This window comes from Cyrtonyx montezumae, unplaced genomic scaffold, assembly GCF_038088225.1.
Source record: "Cyrtonyx montezumae isolate F1298 unplaced genomic scaffold, pur_monq_1.0 scaffold_8, whole genome shotgun sequence".
Taxonomy (NCBI): domain Eukaryota; kingdom Metazoa; phylum Chordata; class Aves; order Galliformes; family Odontophoridae; genus Cyrtonyx; species Cyrtonyx montezumae.
This window is the reverse complement of record NW_027072089.1, coordinates 32,055,143-32,073,011: the sequence shown is the minus strand read 5'-3', so window position 1 is coordinate 32,073,011 and position 17,869 is coordinate 32,055,143. Positions and strand designations below refer to the sequence as shown.

At 39.1% G+C, this 17,869-nt stretch overlaps 1 protein-coding gene across 4 annotated transcripts in view; it reads left to right on the top strand.

Moving 5' to 3' along the window:
* The window catches only part of SGK3 (serum/glucocorticoid regulated kinase family member 3), a 53,759-nt gene extending 35,890 nt beyond the window's left edge, over nt 1-17,869 (top strand). For all 4 annotated transcript variants that reach the window (XM_065751914.1, XM_065751916.1, XM_065751915.1 and 1 more), the window contains 13 exons: nt 273-348; nt 5,525-5,612; nt 6,011-6,060; nt 7,307-7,364; nt 8,010-8,093; nt 8,183-8,314; nt 10,457-10,569; nt 10,788-10,824; nt 10,938-11,024; nt 12,063-12,158; nt 12,901-13,056; nt 15,588-15,677; nt 16,445-17,869. In XM_065751914.1, the coding sequence (XP_065607986.1) occupies nt 273-348; nt 5,525-5,612; nt 6,011-6,060; nt 7,307-7,364; nt 8,010-8,093; nt 8,183-8,314; nt 10,457-10,569; nt 10,788-10,824; nt 10,938-11,024; nt 12,063-12,158; nt 12,901-13,056; nt 15,588-15,677; nt 16,445-16,615 (1,238 nt within the window). In that variant the 3' untranslated portion in view covers nt 16,616-17,869. The remainder of the gene's footprint in view (nt 1-272; nt 349-5,524; nt 5,613-6,010; nt 6,061-7,306; nt 7,365-8,009; nt 8,094-8,182; nt 8,315-10,456; nt 10,570-10,787; nt 10,825-10,937; nt 11,025-12,062; nt 12,159-12,900; nt 13,057-15,587; nt 15,678-16,444) is intronic.

Genomic DNA, 17,869 nt, shown 5'->3' with positions numbered 1-17,869 from the left:
GGCTGCAGGAGTTAGCGTGCTGTGGTTGCACGTTGCTCTTGGAGTGCTTTGTAATTCACCTGTCTTATTACACTTTAAAGTAGTGCTGCAGAGAACCTGAAACATGTTCTCTCACTTCACCTGAATGTTCTTAAACTTGTGATTTTCATGTTAAATCAGTCCTGTTCTCACTTGGCTGTTATCCATCAACATTCTAAGATATCTTAAGCTTGAAGATGAGTCCCGTTCATTAGCTGACTGATCATTCCTAATAAATCTTTTTTTTTTTTCAGATTTTATTAAACAGAGAAGAGCAGGACTGAATGAATTCATTCAAAACTTAGTTAGACAGCCAGAGCTATGCAACCAGTAAGTAGTTTTTCTGTTTTAAAAGAACTATCTTAAACATTGTGAGGTGTCGAATAGAAAATCATAAATTAAGTACTTCTGACTAGAAAATTTATTTTACCTGTCAGTGCTTCTAAGTATAATAAATAATCTTTAATATATATGTTCTTTCCTTCCTTTCAGAGGCTGAAGAGCAGTGTAAGATGTTTTTTTTCTCAGAACCAATCTAGAAATAGTTTTGCAATTAACTGATTTTAGTTCAAGGGGTGCTGGTTGCGGTGTAAACTCTCTTCCTCTAAGGCAAACATTTGTTCTGCTGATAGCTTTACTGTTAGAGAACTCTGTCACTTGGTACTGTGTTGTCCTTGTAGGAGTGACTCCCTGTATCCTTTTCTGGTCTTCTTTAACATCTTCAGTGGTGATGTGGATGAAGGGATAGAGTGCATCCTCAGCAAGTCTGCTGATGATACACAACTGGGAGGAGGGGCTGCCACACCAGAAGGCTGTGCTGCCAATTGAGATATGGAGAGTTGGGCAGAGAGGAACCTGATGATGTTTAACAAGGGCAAGTTAGGGGCTGACTTTCTGGAAAGGAGCTCTGCCAAGAAGGACCTGCATGTCCAGGTGGACAACAGGTTGGCCATGAGCCAGCAGTGTGCCCTTGTGGTGACCAAGAAGGCCAATGACATCCTGGGGTGTATAAAAAGAGCGTGGCCAGCAGGTCTAGGGAGGTGATCCTCCCCCTCTACTCTGTCCCAGTGAGACCACATCTGGAGTGCCGTGTCCAGTTCTGGGCTTCCCAGTTCAAAAAAGACAGGGAGCTTCTAGAGAGAGTCCAGCAGAGGGCCACAAAGATGATGAGGGGCCTGGAGCATCTCCTGAATGAGGAAAGGCTGAGAGAGCTGGGACTGCTCAGCCTGGAGAAGAAAAGACTGAGAGGAAATCACAGTGCTTATAAATATCTGAAGGGTGAGATGGGGCCAGGCTCTTTTCAGTGGCGCCCTGCAACAGAACAAAGAGCAATGAGCACAAACTGGAGCACAAGAAGCTCCATACAAAAGTAAGGAAGAACTTTATTGTAAGGATGACAGAGTGCTGGAACAGGCTGCCCAGAGGGATTATGGAGTCTCCTCTGGAGATATTCAAGGCACATCTGGATGTGTTCCCTGTGCAACCCATTGTAGGGAGCCTACTTTGAGTAGGGGGGTTGGAGTAGATGATCCCCAGAACTCCTTTCCAACCTCTGTGATTCTGTTATTTTTGTTGGAGCAGTTCACATGTGTACTGCAGGACTTGTTTTAAGCATGTTAACCGAGTAGCTTGGTCACCTTCCTTTGTTGACTTGGGACAAGCAAGCTACTTGCCTGAAGCATATGAATAAGATTCCATGTTAACTCTTTTGTCAGAAGACCTGTATGAGTGATAACCTCCATCAGTGCAGTGGTGATGAGGTGGTGATACATTATAAATAGCTTCTCCATGTTACAAATTTGGAGAAGTGCACTTGTGTGAACTGATTTTGATGGTAAACCTCTGTTTCCTTTCTGTTTTAGTCTAGACCTAATCAATTTACGATAAAGCCATGCAGCTTTACGTTGCTCGAATTAATAAATCAACAACATTCTATTTCTGGCTTTTGTGGTGACTTTCTTTAGTACATATGCTTAGTTTAATTATCCTATCAGTACAACACATGAAACTGTCCATTTCCCACAGGAAAAAAATTCCAGAGAATACTGCTGCAGTTTGAAGTCTGCAGTCAGGTTTTATTTTCCAGCAGACAAACTATTTAATATCTGTTACGTTGACGTATGTACTTCCTTTCTTCTTTGGAAGAAAAAAAGACACATATACCATCACTGTGAAGAGTGGAAAAAAACTTTTGAAACAAAGGCTTTATGGCGAAATAGTTTTCCACTAAAGGAAATACTGTGAGTTTTGTAGTTGTAGCACTGATCTCTGGGAAAGAATAGAATACATTTCTAAATAACCAAGTGTTGAAAGCTGATCTGTTTTGTTAAATTATTGAAAAGATTCAGATGTTCTTTTTTTAATTTAGCACAGCTCTGTCATCAGTATGTCCAAATACCAAATATTGTCTCACAACACTGTATATTAGTTCTCCAAAGGTAAAGCCATATTCCTATACACATCACAGATTACAACTAATGATGCTAATAATTATATAATCTGTTGTCTTTTCTATGTGCAGATAAATACGAGCAGTAAAGGAATACCAAAGCTTGATGACTTTGAGTGTCTTGGCACAACCTGCTAGAAACTACTTCAGGAGTATGTGGTGACTGAGTCTTCACAGATAGCCCACATACATGCTTTCTTAAACTGTTTTGCTTTAATAATAAATTTGGTATTAGGTAAAATAACTCACAGAAGTTTAGTGATGTACAAGGGAGACTAAAAGGGCTGTATGCTCTTGGAGAAATGTGAGGGAGCTCATCTTCCACTAAATCTTTAATCATTAAAACAGGTATTGGGATTTTATACTTTCTAATTCCTGCCTGGGAAAACTGTTTCAATAAAAGCTGAAGAAGGGTTCATGGAGGCTTCTCACTTCTGGAAGGGAAGGCACTTGAATGTCTCAATTGAAAAACAGGAATGTCAGATTCATGTGTAATGAACAAATTCATTAAAAAAACAAATTCATGGTGGTAATACTTACATTTTTGTCTGAGGCAGGCCACTCTGACATGTTTTGTTTTTCTTTCAGTGGACTTTGTTCTTGGGTCTTGTTTGTTACATAGTGTATCAAAACTAAACCTTTCTGCTCCATAATAAACCTGGCAAAAACTGGAAGTCCACTAGAGTGGATAGAGAGACCCTGTAGTGGCTGCTGAAGGGTTTCCCTGCAATCCCTGTCAGGTGGAATACTGGGTTGGGTTGATCTTTGTCTTACACTGCATTGGGAATTAAATGGGACAGCTTCAAGCTGTGTTTGCAAATACAACTGTGTTTGTTAGTGAACTTGCTCTCGTGGATGGAATGCAGAGCGTGCAAACCGAACAAAATCTCAGAGGGGATGGAGATCTGATAGCACCTTCCCCTTGATGACTGATGCCCTGGACAGGAGCTGGTAATTTGTGGATTACGAGTGCCGTGTCACCCCAGAATCACTGAGTGACTTTCTAGATTGGGTTGCTCTCCCTCTCCAATGTAGGTCTTCACTGAAAAGATAATGCGTTTGATTATCTAGCAGAACATGTGCACAGATGCACTTTATGCATGGTTTATGTGGGAAGGCCAGCATAGGACTAGTGCCACAGAGAGGACTGTATTTAGGTGGAGCTTAGGACCCCTGTGGATTTTTTTGTATAAACAAGATTTGTCCAGTCCATCATAGAAGTCTTGGAAAAACAGCTTACTGGTTAAAAAATAGACAGTGTGCTCTGAACATCCCTCCTACGCTGTTTTCTTTATCCATTTAATTTGATACGTGAGATTATTTTAAGAACAGTTTCAATGTATTAATTCAAAGTATTCTAAAACACAACTCATGAGCTGCTGGTCACCCTGCGATCTTGGTGAAGAAATGGGTCCATTAGACTTCATTTTAATCACTACTTTTTTTCAGCCTTCCACGACTCCTAAAATTACAGATGTGAACTATGTAACATTGATCAGTTGTACCTCTGGCTGCTCCGTATTGCAGGAATTGCTGAGTACCCCAAAACTGTTCAGCAGCCTTTCCCTGTGAACTCATTTTTTTTTTTTTCTGCTCTGAATTCACTCATGGACGAAGTTACTATAGTAACTATTTGAGATGTATTGCAACATGCCCTACTTAATCAGCCACTTGTCCAAAATAATGAATGCAGAAAGGTAATTAAGGTCAAGTTTTGGAACTCTGTATCTAGTGAAAAATGTGAACTGAAACTTTTTTTTCTCATTTTATGATATCCAGAGGTTCTGAAACTTCAGTTGTTGTCTGATAGGTCAACATTACTGTAATTTTCAAACCAGTTATTTACTCATCCTAGGACTAAGGATACAAAACATACCCTGAAATAGATTGGAATTTGGAGTTCGTGTAAGATTGGGAAAAATAAGCTGAACTGGTTGTGAAATTGTGTGAACGGTCTCATTCCTGAACAGCTAATGGTAACTGAAATTGGATTCCAACCATATAGGGTTTAGGAATGCAGATGGAGGCTTACGTGGTGTATGGTGTGAGTTAGGTTCCCGAACTCAATACGAAATACATTATCTGGAGAAGTGTCAAAACTAACTGAACTCGCCCTTGTGATCCTTGCTTTACAGAAGTGTGGAGGGTAAAGTAGGCTGAAAGGAGCAAAAGAAGTATATCTGCTTCTGATATAAAGACTACCCTGCGTTGTTGCCCTAAAAGGGCACCTTCAAGATAAGGTGTGGGGTTTTGTTGTTGTTCTGAGGCCTTGTTTTTTTCTTGTAATGAATACCTCATGCAGAGTTTCCCAACTGCAGCTGACCTGAGAGCTTTTGAGAAAAAAGCTCTGAAATTTAAGTGAAATTTCTTCCTGAGTAAGCCATCTGCCTTTTAGTGAACTTTAAAGGCTCAACTCATCTCTTAAAGCTGTATAGAGCTGTAAGTGACACCCATTTAGGAATTAATTTTGCCTCACCCTGTGTACTCTGGAAATCTTACAGTCTCTCTTACTGATTTCTGAAGTAGAGTGGAAAGATTTCTTGCATTACTTGCCATGCCCAGTCAGAGTGCATTGAGATTTCAAATCCATGATGTTCCACTTAAAAGCAGATGGGGACAAGAATATTACTACCACTTACCTCTTGGGACATGCATTTCTTGATCTTTAAGAGTTTTTTATTTTCGTTTTGAGCGTGTTGAAAGAAAACTTGTGGTTGCTGGCCAGTTGGAACTGATGCTTTGGATAGGGTTTTTTTTTTTTTAATAATCATTTTTAATGCAGTTCTACTGAGCGTTCCCTCATTAAGTCTTCACATGCATATATTTTAACATTTCAAATTTTTACCAGTTGAAAAAAAAACAACCTTAAACGTAGCATACTCAGCAATCGAGCTGTGTTTCTTTGAAAGTGTTTCTTACACAGTCCTTAATTACTGAGTGTAAAACGTAGTGATTAGTGACTCTGTTCATGTCAATGCCATTGCTCTTTCTATGATTCTGGCTGAAAATCATGCAAGTTATTGGTTTCCTAATGCATTTAACTGTGCTTCTTTCTAGCCCAGATGTCAGAGCATTTCTTCAGATGGATAACCCAAAACACCAGTCAGATCCATCTGAAGATGAAGATGAAAGGAGTAATCAGAAGGTAATAAAACATAGAACAGTCTTCTAAATTTTAGCTACTTGACAGCAGTCTTAAGTGTATTACATACAGAAGATTACCAGTTGGTTTTGCAATAAATCTCTCCTGTGATCTTTTAAACAAAACCGTTCTGCTGCGGGCTGTAAGATGTTTTGCTGTCTAGTATAAACTGCAGAGAGAAGTAATCCTGATTGTGAGCTTTGTCTTGCTTCTTCCCCACTTGCTGTGAGTGGAAGAGGCACAGAATGAGTTATATTTTAGCTGTCACAGTTTTTTCAGTCTCCTCAAACACTCTTGATTGAAAAAGGAGTCTTTCTAGGAAGGCAGAATTGCTATAATTAAATTTGCTTCCTCTCATTTACTTCATACTTTACTTTTTTTCTATTTGTTTCTTCCAACAGTTAAATTCTACCTCACCGAATATCAACTTGGGACCATCTGGAAATCCTCAGTAGGTTTTTCAATTAACTACGAACTGAAAAATTAGACTGGGTATAATTGCTATTAGTATGAAGAGTGCTTTGAATATGTGGCTTTACTTTTTATTTTCTCTGCTCGGAAGGAAGCATGACACCTAATCCTGTGTTCAGTAAACAGACTCTCATAAGACATTTTCCTTTTCACATTCAGGTTTTGTTAGTCTGCTGCCCTTTTACTTGAGAATGCTATGGCGAAAAAAAACCTCAGCAAAACAAAACAAAAAAACAGCAAAACAACCCTCTCTCTTTTGGAATGGTCCCACAGCTGTTAGGAATGTGAAACATTCTGAAAGCAAGTTTGTTTTAATGCATGCCAAAGGAGTGGCTTAACTTGTTGATATTACAAACTTCATCACTGCAGTTACAACTTGCTTCTCTGGTGTATGCTTCTGTAAACTATTTTCTCAGATCTCTATCTGTGCTTTTTTTCATCTGAGAGATGACACCTACTCTGATTTCTCTTTCCTCTCAGATTTTTTTCTGGGTTAACCAGGAGGAAATGCTGAACAGATTGCAGTGAGAAATGAGATTGTAGGAGTACTTCCTTTGAGGGGCAATAAATGAAGAGGTGTGTGACATAACTGTTGTTTCAGTGGAGGAAAAGATAATTGTTTTGCTGACAATAATGCCTCTAGACTGTACTTAGGAAAAAGTGAGGGAATTAGTGGAAATTACTGAAAGTAGTGGTGACTTGTCAAATGGAAAAACTGGATTATGCAAATAACACACACAGAAGAGGAAGGTGTTAGGGCCTCTCTCCTGTTACTCTAAATTGGGGAAGCAATGGATGGAAGAAGGATGGGATGAGGAAAGATGGAATGAATGACAAACTTCTTCCTTCCATCACGTAAGCTTCGGAATCCAATTGGATGTCTGCAAATGGGAGATAAGCTTCAGGAAAAGAAGACTTAAAAATTAGAAGAGTCTAGAGTCTCTAGAGGAGAAAAGAATAGTCTTGTTCATCCTCTACGTCTTAAAATCAGAACAATGCAATGAATTCAAATGCTGCAGCTCTGTCACTTTTTTTCTGGAGGAAAGTGGAATTGCAAAATGAAGGGCAGCTTTGCAGAAGTCCAGTTGTTGATTAGAATGAAGAATTAAGAAGGGTACTGACAGACTCTTCACCTTACAGTTGAAGGGCTTCGCCAGGCTTCTGTACAGCTATGGAGCTTGTAATTTTTACCCAAATGACCTATCTTCTTCCTAAATATCTTTCAGTGCTAAGCCAACGGACTTTGATTTCCTGAAAGTTATTGGGAAAGGCAGCTTTGGCAAGGTGAGCTTTCTAATGGCTATGACTGGCTGTTGTGCAGTGCTGCCAGCTGGTGCCTCATGTTGTGGCTGAAAGCATTGCCAGAGGCTTTGAAAGTGGTGTCATTCTAGGATGGCACATAAACTCACATACTGGATTCCTGTTGCTACTTCTCCATAGCCCTGCCATTGTTTTTTTCCTGGTGTAGTACTTGTTACCTGCCTTCTTTGCTTGTTGGGATTGAAAAATTAGTGTTTCCCTTCCTCATTTAGAGCAGTAGGGATCCTCTTTTTCCCCCGGGGAGGAAGGGAGGTACCCCTGTGCTTATGCAGCTGGAGTACAAACCCTGTGTTTTCCTTTGTTTGTATGGTCTGCCTTCTGAAGCCTGGTGCTATGGAGCAGGGCAGGCAGCATCATCAAAACAGTACTAACACTGAAAAGTGACTGATACTGATACTCCCCAAAGAGATGCATTTAGTTTTCATATAGACAGACTGTGCTAAACTGTAGGATCACTCTATTAGCAACTGGCCGTATTGAAAACAAAGAGACTATGTATACATGTGAATGTACAACATTAATAATTTTCAGTTATGCCGAGAATAATAAACTATCAGTGGAATGTGATCTACAGCAATCACATTTGTTCATTTGTTTTGAATTTCACAGGTTCTTCTTGCAAAAAGAAAACTGGATGGGAAATATTATGCTGTCAAAGTGCTGCAGAAAAAAATTGTTCTTAACAGGAAAGAGGTACAAAGAAAGGCACTTTCTTCGCACGCTTTTTTCCCTTGATTACAAAATTGCATCTGTTTACTTACTGATCCTTTACTTCCTTGCAGCAAAAACATATCATGGCAGAACGTAACGTGCTTCTGAAAAATGTGAAACATCCATTTTTAGTTGGGTTACATTACTCATTCCAAACAACAGAAAAGCTTTACTTTGTCCTGGATTTTGTTAACGGAGGAGAGGTATGTGGTGATTCTGTTTGGATTTGTGTCTGTTTATTCCGCAGTTCTGTTATTCTGCAGGAGGAACAAAATGATCCTTTACAATGGGCTGCGATCAATCTTCTCCCAAGTTTTGAAAATCCTCTTACTTAATCTCCAGCGATGCTGTTCCTGCAGACTTCCATAGCTAGGCAGACCTTGCTCCTCTTCTTATCAACAGCTTTAGCCCAGAATTAATTTTCAGTTGTCAGATGTAAATACTGTCTCTTTGGCAGTTACCTAAATCGATCTGTTGTTAATTAATCATATGTTGATATTTTTCAGCATGTAGAATTCTTTTCCTTTTTCATCTGCATTACCTGAGGTGTTTGTATTTCAAAAGTGCAAGGAAGGGAAGAAGTAAACAGACAACTGGTTGTATTGCTATGACTTTATTGGGGATCTTGGGATATTTCAGTGCTTTGCATGATCTAATTGGGTACTGCTGAATAGCCTTATTCTCGTGATTCTTTGGAGTGATGCTATGGAGTATGAGGAGTCCGTGAGTAATGTAAGGGAAAACTTGAAAAAGAAATTGAGAAAGTCTTTCAGTACTTGAATACAATGTTCTGGAGCAGTTTACCTTTAGCTAGGGCCGTGTTGCTTTTCAGAGTAACCAATACTTTCAGGAGTGCTCACGAAACTCATGGTTGAATAGCTACTAAATATGATAAGGGTATAAAATGTTGCTTTTATTTCTTCAGAAGGTGTTATTATACACTAACAATACCTGGACCTGTCTAGCAAAAGAGATGTGATTGAAGATCACAAAACATAGTGAACAATGATTGTGTGCAAGTAGCTTTTTGGCATAAGTGCTTTAAAGGGAAGCTGTCTTCACATGCTATATTCCCAATTTAGTAGCATTTCTGTAAAATACACACCTTTTCAAAAGATCTTAAAAAACATTCTTACAGAAGGATCAAAGAGAAGGACACAACATACTGTTGTAGATAATAAAACTAGTTACTGACAGAGGACAGGAGAAAAAAAGCTAGAATTCAGATTAGTTTGTTTCAGCATACCTCAGGGTTTCCTATTATGTCCCTGCAGCTGAATATACTCAGACAGGAATAAAGCACGTTGAGTAAACCTGGTGAGGTATAAACTGAGGTATATCTTGGTTGATATTCATAAGGACTACTTGGCAGCATTCATGATGATCCTAGAGCTGAGATTCTGACTCCTTTTCAGTGCTGGAGTCTGCACTTGATAGGCCTTTCTCTAGTCCTGTGTACTGTCATCTTATTTGAAGAGCATGATCAAACTCCCAAGTTTGCTCTGCTCTGCTTCATTTAGCGTTCTCCCAGGCAAACTAAAACAGAGCTCAAAACAGTTTTCTAAGTTGAATTAAGCACTTGGAAGATTTTGGTGGCTTGTTATGTTCCAAACTTTGCAGGCAGAAAACAGAGAATTGCAGTTTTTGTTTTTAATTGAATGTATAGTACAGTTTCATATGTGTATGATTGAATCTTTGGATAGACTTGTGTGTATGCTCAAATTGTTCAAAGCCTGAAGACTCTCTGTAGTTGAGAACGTTCATGGATCAGCGGTCTGGAACATATATCTCCTTAAATAATCTCAGAATAAGGCACTTTTTATACAAAACTTTGAACACAAGGTTACTCAGAAATGAAAGATTACTTATTTGGCACCTGACTATTAGAAGACTGTCTGTACACTGTTGTAGATGCCCCATCACCACTGGTGTTTAAGGCCAGGTTGGGTGGGGCCCTGGACAATCTGATCTAGTACTTGATCTGGCAACTGGCAAACCCTGTCTGTGGTGGGAGGTGATTGGAACTTGATCCTCGAGGTCCCTTCCAACCCAAGCCGTTCTGTGATCTTGCAAAATTGAATCTTGCCACTCTCAGTTAATACGGTTTTCTCTAGTTCTTTTTGACTAGTCTTGCTTTGAAGGGAATATCCTTGTAAGTAAGTTGCCTGTGCGTTTCTAAGTTGTAAAAGAGAAAAGGAAGTGAGTGAAGGAATGTTGTCAATTTTATTTCATTTTACATTCTTAAAATTGTAGGCAGCTAAATAGAATTACTGTTAAAATTACACCATTTTAACTTGGTTTTGTCTATGATTTTTTTTCTTATTTACTACTTTGCATATTTACAGCTGTTCTTTCATTTACAAAGAGAACGTTCCTTTCCTGAGCACAGAGCCAGATTTTATGCTGCTGAAATAGCCAGTGCACTGGGATACTTGCACTCCATAAATATAGTGTACAGGTAAGTTTCTAAGTGTATTCTTGTCCTGTGGAAGTTCAAAATAGGACAAAGTAATATGTAAAAACTAATGCATGAAATAATCTCATGGGAAATTTGAACAAAATGTTTTCTCCAAAAACTTAAAGCTTCATTTCAGCTGAAAAATCAGTCATTGCCTTTGAAGCTTTTGTGTTGGTGACTGCTGTTTTGAATTAATACAATTATTTTCTTTTTAATAGGGATTTAAAACCAGAAAACATTCTCCTAGATTCACTAGTAAGTAAGGAACATTATCTTTGATTTTAAATGTCCTCTGGCAAAACTGACACTTATGGATATGCAAATGTTGATCGTGATCTATTTTTTTTTAAACTCTGTTTCTCAAACAGGGTCATGTTGTATTGACAGACTTTGGACTTTGTAAAGAAGGGATTGCAAGTTCTGATACTACTGCAACGTTCTGTGGGACGCCGGAAGTACGTTGTCAACTTTGTCATCTTTTGGCTTATAACTAACTGGTTGTTGAGTGTTATTAGTTATGTAAATGGAAGATCAAAAATGTATGTATTTATAGTTATGTATTGTTGGAGACAAATTCTTACAAGCTCTTCCTGAAACCAAAGACAAGTTCACTGCAGATTTATTCTTTGTACTGTTTACTAATATTCAGTATCTCCTACTTAATTACCCACATCCTCAAACTCATCTCTACCATCTTCCCTCTTCCCAGTCCTTTTTGCATTCTGTTTCTTCCTGTGTGTCTGACTAGACATAAGACAGATGGCTTGTGGAACAGCTGTAATGGATTTGCCAATGGGAATCTATTTACTATATCCTGCCATTAATTTTTAGTAAGTTTAGAAGCACTTAGTATCTTTGAGACATGGACAGATTTTGGTATATGGGAGAAGCTTTGAACTTACTGTCTCTATTGTCTTTTTTTACTAAGAGAAACGGACTGGAAAACTCAGTCTGGAAGTCTTAAAAACGTATGAGATATTCACCTAGATGTCAAGAAACAGCAGCTTTGATATTTTGATAAAATATACTTTAAATTACAGGAAAGGCCTTCGAAAGCAGTGAAGTGTCGTAGTGTTTCTCAGTGATAGGCTTGCAGCAGAATTAACTGCTTTCCTTTTTTGAATACTGGAGGGGAGAATGTGTAGGTTTAGAATGGCATAATAGGTTTGGTGAGTAGCTGACTTGCTGGGGGGATGTTACCTCCACTACAGCACAGAAGCCTATCTGAACTAGAAAGCAAGTTTCATTACTGAGGCAGCAAAGTAGCTTGGCAAAAGCATTGCTTCAGTTGGCAGAAGAGCTGTCCTACCTTGTTAAATGACCAGATGGTAATGAAGGATTTGTTGAGGTCGTTGAAGGGCAAGATAGTCTCACAGTTGCAGTGAAACAACATAAAGTTAAACGTCATCTTCAGAAAATGTGATGAAGACCTGAAAACCTAGCTTTTATTATTGCCAGCCTAATACTCTACCTTTTTGTGTATTTGTTTTTAGTATCTTGCACCAGAAGTTATTAAAAAGCAGCCCTATGACAACACAGTAGACTGGTGGTGTCTTGGTGCAGTTCTTTATGAAATGCTTTATGGACTGGTATGTATTTAATATGGGTGGGAAAGTGCCATTAAGAATGCTAACTTTTTTCAGAGTACTGAAGTATTCTGCTTCAGTGGAGGAGTGGCTTGCCTTAACATAGCATCTGTTTTTCTCTTTGGGATTTTTCCATTGCCTCCAGATGTCTAAACTTCTGCTTTCCAGTGAACTGCTGGATATCTGCTGAAAATAAGCAGTGATAACTGAGGGAATGTCAAAGTAAATAGAATAAACAGTGAGAGTACCCAATAAATGAAAACATGCATTTTAGCTTGGGTCTTCCAGGATTTCTCCTAGTTCTTCTGCTTCTTGACATAACGTTAAAAGACAAAAAAACAAAAACAAAAAAAACCACCTTACTGTACTTCTTCTAGTCATTTGTAATCACTCCAATAATAATCTGAGTTCTTGATTTTTATATGCATCTGAACCTTAAGTAGGGAAATGGATTTGTTTGCCCGCTCTCATTCTTCCCAGGCAAGCTCAGTGGGAGATTTGAATCTTGGTGGCATCTGCAGTTACTTGGGAGTGTGAGAATATGTTATGGAAAGAGGTGGTGGCAGGGGAAGGTATCAAGCATGGAGACCTGGCTGTGTGAATGACTGAATTAGAAGTTAGCTGCGTGTAAGATTTCTTCCTTTGCTGCTAGTGGTTTGCTCCTTATAGAAGTGTTTGTTGATCCATACACACAAAACGAAATGTTGATGTAGCTTTGGATTAATGTATACCATTTGTATTTCAGCCTCCTTTTTACTGCCGTGATGTTGCTGAGATGTATGAGAATATTCTTCACAAGCCTCTGGTCTTGCGTCCAGGAATCAGTCTTACAGCCTGGTCTATTCTGGAGGAACTTTTGGAGAAAGATCGGCAAAGCAGACTTGGAGCAAGAGAAGATTTTGTATGTAATGTCCTAATTTATCAAGCCCTTCTTCATTTAAAGGGGCATGGATAAATTTGAATGCATCATACAAGTTTAATAGTAAGAGATAGGAAGTGCTTTTCAATATATCTGTCTCTGTTTTTTTTTTTTCAGTTTGTATTCTTTTAAGATACCGGTGGTGGTCGTCAAGTCCTAAAATATGTTTGGAATAGGAAGGAGATGATTGCTGTGGGATATAATATTTTTAGCTTGGCTGGAATCAAACTAGTCAGCAGGGAAACACAGTTCCTGGTATAGTAACCACTAAGGTGTACTAAGGTAGAGCTTTTCTAGTTAATCTAGGAAATAATCAAAAGAAGAGGCTATTTTCTGGTAACATCTGTTTAACAGACTGCATAAAAAGTGTTCCTCAAACACAGAGGAACACCGGTACTGTGCAAATAGCAGCATTTTCTTTTTTAGTTCAGACTTAAAATTGTAGTAAATATTTTCCCAGTATAACAGTGAATTTTATTTCATTTTGCTTGCAAAAAGGTATTGCTAGGAAGCACTGATGATTTCAGAAATTTACAGTGAGGAATAATCTAGAAAGATTTCACTTCCATCCATGAATAGCATGTCTTCTGTTTGCAGCCTTAATGTTAGGTGGCGTGTTGACCTTACTGTAGAATGGCTTAGGTTCAAAGAGACCTTAAAGACCATCCAGTTCCAACTTCATGGACAGGGTTGCCAGCCACTGGATCAGGCTGCCCAGGACTCTATCCAGCCTGGCCTTGAGCACTTCAAGGGTTGGTGCATCCATGAGCTGACTGGGCAACCTGCTTCAGTACCTCACCACTCAATGATTAAAAAGTTTCCTCCAAACATCTAAACTAAATCTCCTCTTTAAAGCCTTTTGTCCTATTGCTATCAGACAGTGTAAAAAAGTAGTTCCCCCTTCCGTTAATGAGCTCCCCTCAAATGCTAGAAGGCCACATGAGGACTCTGCAGAGCCTTCTGCAAGTTGAACAGCCTGTCTTTCTAGGGGAGGTGCTCCAGCCTTCTGTTCACATTCACAGCCCTCTGTCTGCAACTGTCCAACCAATTATTTATCCACTTCACATCCATATCTCGCCGATTTAGAGATAAAGGACATGGTGCAGGACCACATAAAAGGCCTTGCACAAGGCCAGGTAGACAACATCATTTGCTCTTCCTTTGTCTGTCATAGAGGTCACCAGCCAGTACCCCCTTGTAATTTATTGGTCAGGTGGGAGGGAGTGAATTCTCCTTTGCCTGTCTCTTCTGACCAGTGTAGCTGTAGAATCCTTTCTTGTTACTTTTTGCAACTCCTACCGAGTTCAGTTTCAAGTGTGGCTTTGGCTTTTCTGATGTCATCTCTGCGTGTTCAGGCAGCATCCCTGTATTCTTCTCAGGTCACATGTCCCTGCTTCCACACTCAGTGCATTTCCTTCTTTCCTCTCAGTTTGAACAGCAGGTCCTTGCTCAGCTGTGCCAGTTTCCTGCTGCTTCTGCATGATTTCTTATCCTGAGTGGGGATGGAGACCTCTTGTGCTCTCACAAAGGTGTCCTTACAAGAGTTGCCAGCTCTGTTCTGTTCCCATGTTCCTAAGGACAACTTCCCAGGGGATCCCGTCCAGAAATTCCTTAAGTAGCTGGAAGTTCACTCCCCTGAAGTTCAGAGCTGCTGCTCCCAGCTCATCTCTTTGCTCTTTGCCAGGCTTGTATTCACAAACTTGACCAGGGTGTTGCTGTTACAGCACAGACTGTCTCCAGTCTTAACCTCTTTAATGGTCTTCTCTACATCGGTGAGCACCAGATCCAGTAATGCTTTGCCTCCGTTTGGTCTGTCCGGTACCTGGAGCTGGAAGTTAGTGTCAGCAGACTTCAGGAATCTCCTGGATTCTTTGCAGCCCACTGTGTAGCTTTGCCAGCAGACATCTGAGTGGTTGAAATCCTCCACTGTGATGAAAGCCTGCAAGTGCTTGCAGCTCAAGTGAGAAAACCTGGTTGGCAGGCTCCCCTTGATCAGACTGCCTGTAGCAGACCCTGACCATCAGGTGTCCTTCATTGGTCTGGTCCTAATCTCAATCAGCAGGCTCTTACCCTGCTCATGCCTTTTTCCCAGAGGCAGCTCTTAAAGTAGATAGGGCATTATGCTTCTTCAGTGGGGAATATGACGAAAGGATGGTAGTATTCAGCCCAACTGTTTACTGCATGAGGTGTATTTTAGTGTTGTTTAAGCAGGCACTTCTCAGACAGTGATCTTTATAAAAATTCCCAACTTGAAGGGAGGAGCAGAAACACCAACAAAAAGTATTCTTGCCCTGTGGTTGATATTTAAGACTTAAAAGCAGCAAATAGGATTTTAAAAGAAAACTAGTTTGTAGAGGCAGGCTAACACATTTAATTCTTCTTGCTAGCTACAGCTTTTATTGCAAAATAAAGTGTAAATGGAGAACTTGACTTCCTTAGGTTTTGTTTGTGCATTTACTGTGATGCATGGGATGGATTTCTGAAACATCTGTAATTTCTATTCTTTACTGCAGCTTGAAATTCAAAAGCACCCTTTCTTTGAATCTCTCAGCTGGACTGACCTTCTTCAGAAGAAGATTCCACCACCATTTAATCCTAATGTGGTAGGTGCTGTTTTAGTTCTTAGCTGCCAAATTTCTGTCTGTGTGGCCTTCTCTATTTGGAAAGAACGTGTGTCTCAGAGTGGATGGGAACCTCTTAGTGCTGACTGCACTTCTGAGCAGTGACACTGTCTTTTTGACTTAAAAAAAATCACTCTGACGTAGCATTGTTTCCTCTGCTTTTTCCCCTCCAAGGACCAACTTTTTTTTTTTATGGTGTCTAAAGACCACAGAATTTACAGCCTCAATTAAATAAAATTGTTCAGATTACAAAAATCGTCATTTGTAAGCCTTAGTCGCAGCCCTACTCCTGTTCATCTTCCTGATGGTTTACATGTTTGACAAAGAAGCCTTTGCTGTCTTGTCTCTTCTCTCTGTAACTGAATGTTAACTGTGCTTTAGCTCTTAGGTCATAGGGTGACTTATGGCAGTAACTGTTGTTGCTTGAATGTAACAGTTTTATATTATTGATGGAAAAGAGAGAAAAAGAACTCTGTGTGGTTACGTGGTTATAATTTTAAGTTTTTTGCATCTAACAGTCACTTAAGAAAGAAACATTTCTTAGTATTTCTTACGTTTATTGCATCATAAATGTTGTGTAGCTTTTGACCTGACCTCCAGCCCAGAAGGAACAAGCAAGCTTTTAATAACTGCTTGCAGGGATGCTGTGGTAGGTTTCCTTAAGCTTTCTGTCCTTAAACAGGAAAGAGTAGTACAATTTTTGAAATACAGAATGAACATGACAAATGATGGATCTTTTGTTTTTCTAGGTCGGCCCGGATGATATTGGGAATTTTGATGCGGTGTTTACGGAAGAAATGGTCCCATACTCAGTTTGCATCTCTTCTGATTACAGCATTGTTAATGCCAGTGTCCTGGAGGCGGATGATGCGTTTGTTGGCTTTTCTTATGCACCACCTTCTGAAGATATGTTTTCCTAGGAAGTTAGAGGCCAGCACTGTTCTGGAAGTCTTGGGATGAACTGAAACACGATGAACACATCCCAAATTAGTGTAACTAGTGCCTCATTTTGTATATAGGTTTGAAACTTTTGAACAAACATTCTCTGCTGTATAGGAGGAATTTGGGTATTTTGAATGGCTTTCTTTGGGGTTTGAACTGTTTATTCCTGCTGTAGAAAATATTTTTAAAAAGACTTTAAATAACATTCTCTACATTTGCATTTTTTTTTTTTTTAAGCAAAAACACTGACTGTTCTCATCAGTCCCTTCAGGTTTACATTCGTACGTATCTAAGATAAGGCCGGCACAAACAGCAGCGTATTTAGTACATTTATAAATGCCTTTGTACCTATTTACAGTGACTTTGTGCTTGGATTGTAACTATGCAAATGATCTTTCGTATACCCCTGTTTAAAAGAGGTTGTTTGGTTGGTTTTGGTTTTTTTCCCCTGATATATTAGTTTGAACTTTGTTAACCTGTCAGCACTTAAATGAAGATTTAATTTAAGATTGAGGTGCTTGGGGGACTTCTGTAGAATGAAAAGCTGGGTATGTAAAACTAGATCGTCACTTTTGTGTATGCTGGAGTGCCTAGGTCACTGAACTGGATTATTTGAGGTAAGCAGGATTACTCAAAGCAAGGACAGAACAAATTATATCAATTTGGTAACTTTACTGATCGTGCATTCTGCCTTTTTTCCTCCCTGAGATAAACGTGTCTGTATTTCAACTTCATTAAAAATATTTTTGGTTAAAACTCTGCTTTTCCAAAGATATAATATGCAATAATCACTGCTACTTTGAAAGACTGCCTTGCTTTAGCCTTCCTACGGTGGATGGTGAGGGATCACACCAAATGTGAAGTCCTTTTCTCACTGATTTATATTGGGAAACACTAATATGTTCCAGATCACTTGTATTTCAACATGCATAGCTACTTTGTGGCCCATTTTGGACCATTTTTAAATCTTCACTTGATATTTGGAAGAAAAAAAAAGTAATGTAAATTGTGTTGATAATTTTAGAGATGTGAAAAGTTAGTATATTTCTCATTACGTACACATGTATGGAGAAACTGATCATTCTGATCAACCTCTGTATAAGGAAAACTTTTAACAATGCAAAAACTGCAGTGTGTGGTAGGTAGTAGTATTAGTATGTATATCACCTGTAAATAACTTTTTTTTTGTCTGTTACTTCATAATTGTTCTGTGTTTTGTTCTGTTTTTTTTG